Genomic DNA, 7,299 nt, shown 5'->3' on the forward strand with positions numbered 1-7,299 from the left:
GGCACCGGACTGGAGACGAGAGATCGTTTGTTTGCCATCAAGATAAGTTTGTTAAACCGCCATAAAACACCAAAAAGGTATTTCGGATAGTTTTAGACGGCTGTTGTGCAGTCATGGAGGAAGATTCTGAAGAATCGATAATAGAGGATAGGGAAGGATTTACGGAGGTATTGGGAAAAAGCCAAAAGAAAAAAAATTCAAAACGTAAGAAATTCAAGGATCAAGAGGATAGCGAAGATATGACGGAACTAATGCAGGATAAAGTAAAAAAAAGACAAAAGAAAATCAAGAAATTGTAAGAGAGCAAACTGTACAAAATGTTAAGGAGTCTGGATTCAAAGTTATGTTGACATTTGAAAAGAGTACAGGAATACATTTGCATCCAATAAGACTATCCAAGGCAATCGATAAAATCATTGGGTCAGTTGTTTTGGCTAAATGTTTGGGACTTGGGAGAGTTTTGATCATAGTGAAAGATATTGGGAAAAAAACAAACTTCTCAAGATTAAAGAAATGAATGGAGAAAAGGTCACAACCAAAGAGATTGGAGTAGAAAAGGTGGAAAAAGGGGTTATATATGGAATTCCAACATATATATCCACTGACGAAATGTATGAGAATTTAAGAGGAGGTAAGGTTATTAATGTGAGAAGACTGTATAAAACAAAGGAAGGACAACGACAAGAAAGTTTAAGTGTCTTGTTGACATTTGAAGGAAAATGCCTGAAAAGGTTCAAATGGGATATATAAGTTACCCAGTAAGAGTGTATGTCCCAATGCCATTGAGATGTTTTAAATGTCAACGAATAGGACATGTGGCTGCAGTGTGTCGGGGAAGGTAAGATGTGTAAAATGTGGAGGTGAGCATGAATATGATAAATGCACAGAGGTGAATGGATTAAAATGCTGCAACTGTGGAGGTGCTCACAGTGCAGCATATGGAGGATGTGAGGTACAAGTTAAAGCAAGAGAAGTACAAAAATACAAGTCTGAGCATAAAGTCACTTATGCGGAAGCAGTGAAGATCTGTAAAAGTAAGGAGGTCAGGAGGGAAGAGAAGAGGGATAATTTCAATCAAGACCCAAGGGACCTAAGAATGGAGAAAGCTAAGGAATCAGAACAACAGTGTGATATAAAAGATAGTACTTTAATAATGACTAAAGAGAACTTTCTAGCCTTTATTGTTAAGGTAATTAATGTCACTGCTATGTTGCCAAGCAGATCGGCCAAGATTAAAACAATTCTAGAAGCTGCATCAGAATTCCTAGGGATCTCTGGGATTTCAGTGAACGCAATTCATGAAATTCTAACTAGAGAAGCAGCAGTAGTAGTTTCACAGGTATCTGAGTAGTTAAATGGTGATTCATGTAATGCAATGGAACGCAAGGAGCCTTGTAGCAAATGGTCAAGAACTAAAAAAACTGTTTTGGATATGGATCATAAACCAAGTGTAATTTGTGTTCAAGAGTCTTGGCTTAAGCCAAATCTGCAATTTGTACTACCAGGATATAAGTCTGTTCGAAAGGATAGAGTTGGGAAACAAGGGGAGGGGTGGTAACATTTATAAAAGAAGGAACTATTTATAGGGAATTAAGTGAGGTCAAGGATATGGAATGTGTTGTGGTTGAAATATATTTTAGAGAAGAATCAGTTGTAATATATAATTTTTATAATCCATGTAAGAAGATTTCTATTAAGTTGTTTGATAAGATTAAGAAAGAGACAAAGGAATTATGGTGTGGTGATTTCAATGCTCATAATTGTCTATGGGGGAGCTCAAATATAGATTATAATGGGGAAGTAATAGAACAGCTCATGGATGACAGATCACTAGTATGTTTAAATACAGGAGAAGGTACTAGGTATAATGTAGCAGAAAATACGGTTTCAAGTATAGATCTAACACTAATATCAAATGGTATGGCTGACCTATGTGAATGGAAAGTAAATAGCGAGAACACAATTGGAAGTGATCATTTTCCAATTATTTGTAAAATAAATATTGATAATAATCCAGAATGTGTTCTACAAAAGAAATGGTTGTATGAGAAGGCAGATTGGAATTCTTTTAGTAAGCATTGTGAAGAAAATAAAGATTTAGTGGTAAAAGATTCAGTAGAAACATTTTGTGATTCAATTACAAATATAATAATGGAAGCTGCAACATTATATATACCTCAAAGAAGGACAGGTCAGAAAAACAAAAATATTCCATGGTGGAAGGAAGAGTGCAGTAATGCAATTAAAGAAAGAAATAAGGCATTTAAACATCTCAGGGAAAATATGAATATGAGTAATTTGTTGGAATATAAGAAAGCAAGAGCTAAAACAAGAAGAATAATTAAGAATGCTGAAGAAAGAAGGATGGAGAGAATTTTGTTCTACCATAGGAAAAGATACTCCTTTGGATAAAATATGGAATATGTTAAGGAATATGAGTGGGAAAGGAAGGAAGTCTACTCTAATACCAGTTTTAATTGAAGAAGGCAAAGTTGCAGTAATAGATATAGATAAAGCAAACATGTTAGGTAAGGTATTAGAAAGTGCACATAGAATAGATTTGGGAGAAGAATATGAGATAAGGAGAAAGGAAATTTTAGACAAAAATCCTGATATAATGAAGAAAAGAAATAGCAATAAAAGCTGTATGGATGTAGAGTTTTCACTTACAGAATTGAAAGTAGCTTTACATAAATGTGTCAATACTACTCCTGGGGTTGATAGAGTAAGCTATAATATGATAAAGCATCTGTCAGATAATATATTATTAAAGATTCTTGAGCTATATAATAAAATATGGATGGAAGGAATTATTCCAAAAATATGGAAGAAAGCTGTAGTAATTCCAATTTTAAAGCCAGGAAAAATCTCAGCTAACCCAGGAAGTTATCGTCCAATTGCTCTGACTTCAAATTTATGTAAATTAATGGAAAAGATTATAGTTCATAGACTAACATATGATCTAGAGAAAAGGGTAAATTAAGTAAGTATCAATGTGGATTTAGAGGTAAAAGATCAACCATGGATGCATTAATCAAGGTCAGTAATGAAGTAGAGAAGACAATAGCTATGAAAGAGATTATGGCAGTAGTGTATTTTGATATAGAAAAAGCGTATGACACGGTATGGAGAGAAGGGTTGTTAATTAAAGCTTCAAGGATAGGAATAGATGGGAATATGTATAATTGGTTATCTCAATTTCTGTTTGAAAGAACATTTGTAGTTCAAGTGGGAGGGTGTCAATCTTTAATTTATAAAGCAGAAAATGGTATTCCTCAAGGGAGTGTTGTAAGTCCAATTCTTTTTAATATCATGATTAATGATATTTTTGACAATTTAGGATATGGTGTGGGATGTGCACTGTATGCTGATGATGGGGCTATTTGGAAGAGAGGAAGAAATTTCAAACAAGTGATGTCAGGTATGCAAACAGCTATTAAAAAGGTGGAAGAATGGAGTATAGAATGGAGTTTTAAAATGTCAACTAGTAAATCATGTTATATGATATTCAGTAGAAAAAAAGATTTTAAGGATAATGAATTACTATTGTATGGGAAACCTTTAGAACAAGTTAAAACATTTAAATATTTAGGAATGTGGTTAGATGGGAGATACACTTGGAAAAAACATATTGAGGAAGTTGATAAAAAATGCAGGAGGATTTTAAATGTGATGAGGGCAATAGCTGGGAAAGAATGGGGAGCAGAAAGAGACTCAATGCTAACAATATATCAAGCCTTGATCAGATCTTCTATTGATTATGGATGCATAATTTATGGGGCAGCTTCAGAATCACTATTAAAAAGCCTAGATAGAATTCAATATAGAGCCCTTAGAATATGTTTAGGAGCAATTAAAACTACTCCAGTCAATGCATTATTAGTAGAAGCGAATGAAATGCCATTGAATTTAAGGAGAGAGAAACTGTCTTTGGTATTATGGACATCTTTAATGAGTTACACTGGAGGAAATATAGCTAAAGATGTTTTAAATAATTGTTGGGAATATTTAAGTAGAATTGAGAGAGGATATGGATGGAAGATAAATCAGTTAACAGAGAAATATCAGATTGCAAATATTGAGTGTAGTGTGTCACCTGTATGGGGAGAGGTTCGAACTGGATTATTCCTGAGGTTAAAATTGATTTAGGAATATTAGATAAGAAATGGGAATGGGAGGAAATGGGTATAATTAAGTCTCAAGTTAATAAGTACATTAAGGAAAGATTTTATGCAAGTATGAACATTTATACTGATGGATCTAAAGATCCAAGAACAGGGATTACAGGAATAGGAGTGTATATTCCAGAGTTCAGAATATCAATATCTAAACGATTAACTTCTAGATTGTCAATTTATACTGTTGAAATGGTCGCTATTATAATAGGACTAACATGGGTAGAGGAGGTTAGGCCTGACAGAATAGTGATATGCTCTGATTCTGCTTCTGTCTTAACATCACTACTTACTAATTGTACTTCTAGAGAAGATTTGATGTGCTGAAATATTTTCATTAATATGGCTAATACAAAGGAAAGGAGTAGAAGTTGGATTCTGTTGGGTGCCAGCGCATGTAGGAGTAGCTGGTAATGAGTATGCTGATGAGTTAGCAAAAAATGCTTTAAAAGGGAAGAAATAGATTTTAATGTTCCATTAAGTAAAAGTGAAGTTAAATCTATTATTAAGGAAAATATTATTAAAGAGTGGCAGGAAAAGTGGAATACAGATATTAAGGGACGATACTTATATAATATTAAAAAAATGGTAGATACTAAGAAAAGCATAAATGGTAGAAATAGGAAAGAAGAGGTCATTATGACTAGGATGAGACTTGGTCATTCAAGATTGAATGCATCAGCTCTTTATAATTGGAGTTCATGAGTCAGGCTTATGTGAGAATTGTGGGGAGAAAGAGTCAGTGGAGCATGTGATATATGATTGTAAAAGGTATGAGGAGGAAAGGAAGGAATTGATATCATATTTAAATGAAAGAGGGAAGGTTAATAGGGATTTATCATATTTGTTAGGTTATGAGTTTAATAAGGATAGAGAAGGATATAGAATATTAATGAAATACATATATAATTCTGGATTAAGTGAAAGGATTTAGTTTAGAATAAGGATGGTCTGTTTTGTCCCAGATTTTATAGTCCAGTTTGGAGGAGCTGAACACGCAGCCAAGCGGACTATGGGAGATGGAATGAGATGGAGCATCAAATAAATAAGGATGATTATGTGAGAAAGAATTAAAGGAAATAATAATAATAATAAGGAAAACCTGATTAAAAGAAATCATGACTGCATAACAGCAAAGGTAGCTGGCGATATGCACTAAGAATGAAACGCGCCAATAAACAAAAGAAGAAGAAGAAGAACTTCTGAAGGCTGTACTCTGAAAAATCAGGTAAGTGTCATACTTAAGAACGTTGCTCAAAGTAGTTTTGTTGGTTTTCTAGAATATTTTCTGATAGTCTCCAGTGTGCTGTATGAGTCCAGATATATTACTTGTCCTGCTTGTTTTCAGATTAATCATGGAAGTGATTATAACTCTTCTGCTTCTCTTCAGTACATTTTCTCTGGGGAATACAGAAGGTAACAATACATTTATTTAGCAATACAAAATGTCCTTTATTTTTTCAAAGCTAAATAAAATCAATTAACTTTTTTACACATGTATTTGGTCCTGTGGCAATGATTGGTGACTGTCTTGCATGTAGCTATGTGCAACAAAACATTGCAGTGTTTTCCACAATATACACGTCAAGTTCATGCAAAACTCATTCTGGACAACATCTTGGCTGTGAATATTACAAGAGCAACAAAGTGTGTTTTTACTGTGTAGTTGAAGACTGCCCCTTTGGATGGATACCTTTTGGCGAGAAATGCTACAAATTCTTCTCTCCGCAAGTTGACTGGATCACAGCGGAGGTGACTTGTTGGTTGCAGCAATATGAAGTTGATCATTTGAATAAAAATCCTTGTTTGCTAAAAATGCTTCTATTAGGATTTATTGAAAATGAAATATTTGTGCTTTCTGCTAGAATATTAGATTTTGCATTAACTGAACGTGTCTTTTTAGAAAAACTGTCAGAGCCTTGACGCAAATCTTGCACCTGTGCGAAGTCAAGTGGAAAACGAATTTCTGCTCAGTCTGATGCCTGTTTCTGCACGTTGTTGGGTTGGTGGTCATGATGGGGTAAAGGTAAGTAATTCTGCTTTTACAAGAGATGACAAACCGTTTTGTGATTCCTAACAAGACTTGTTTATCTGGCAGACTGAAATGTATGCTAAACTAAGGTTCTAATGAAGATTATTAAATGGACACTACTTTGAATGTGTTCGTGACCGAATAACCCTCTGAATGGAGTCCGTAAAATGGTACACTTAATCATTCTACACACATTAGGATGGACAATGGTTGTGGAGTGATGGGACCACCTTTGACTACACCAACTGGTGCTCTAATGAGCCTAGTGGAGGTACTGAGAACTGCTTGGAGATAAACTGGACCAGTAAGCATACAGTTTGGTTCCTTGAATCCTGACTATTCACAATACTATAATGTCCTATAATATGATTCATTTGTTGTCTGAAGTTCAACATTTCATGTTCTATGTCTGATATATGGGTGTACCCCATCTTGGTTGAGACCTAATGGTGATATTCATCTTACCAACAGATAAACGTTGCTGGAACGATCTACCCTTTTCAACTCCAATGGGCTATATTTGTGCTAAACGCGTGTGATCAGATGAAATTGTGCTTCAGAGGTACTTTTTGTCCTCCAGGCATGTAAATGTATTCTGATTTTGCCATCTCCAATCTCTTTCGGATTCATTATGAATTGAAATGTATCTTCTCTTCTGAATTGTATTAAATGTCTTTTGAAACCATCAAATCAATAAAAACATTGAATCAAACCCTGTTTCTTTTGAAGTTTAATCCCAAAAATGTATTTAATGCAATGTTAAAGCATGGAGTAGGTGACTATTAACAAGACCACACTCCACTTGATCATGAACCCACTTAAAGGGGAAATGGGAATTTATGCATGCTATAGTACATTTGATCTAGTTTCATATGCCAGTGGAAAATCAAAAAGTTCAGAACGAGAGACACTTGTCTGTATGCAGTCCTGACAAGTGATCTCAACAAAGCAAAACCGTGCCTGCCCACTTTCAGCTGTGTCCGTTCTGGGAGTGTTGACCTTTCCATAAAAACAAATCCTTTGGTAGGTTCTTAGCCATGAACCAACCAGCTTTTGAGGAATCGCAACATTGCAAAATGTATTTGAACATCG

At 34.6% G+C, this 7,299-nt stretch overlaps 1 protein-coding gene across 1 annotated transcript; it reads left to right on the plus strand.

The window, feature by feature from the left end:
* The first annotated feature begins 5,530 nt into the window (after window positions 1–5,530).
* On the plus strand, window positions 5,531–6,903 carry LOC127654598 (ladderlectin-like). The gene is made up of 5 exons (XM_052141814.1): window positions 5,531–5,591; window positions 5,842–5,927; window positions 6,079–6,201; window positions 6,406–6,511; window positions 6,679–6,903. The coding sequence occupies exons 1-5, from the start codon at window positions 5,531–5,533 to the stop codon at window positions 6,744–6,746; spliced, it is 444 nt and encodes a 147-aa protein (XP_051997774.1). The 3' UTR covers window positions 6,747–6,903.
* Window positions 6,904–7,299: the final 396 nt, after the last annotated feature.

This window comes from Xyrauchen texanus, chromosome 14 (assembly GCF_025860055.1).
Source record: "Xyrauchen texanus isolate HMW12.3.18 chromosome 14, RBS_HiC_50CHRs, whole genome shotgun sequence".
Lineage (NCBI taxonomy): Eukaryota > Metazoa > Chordata > Actinopteri > Cypriniformes > Catostomidae > Xyrauchen > Xyrauchen texanus.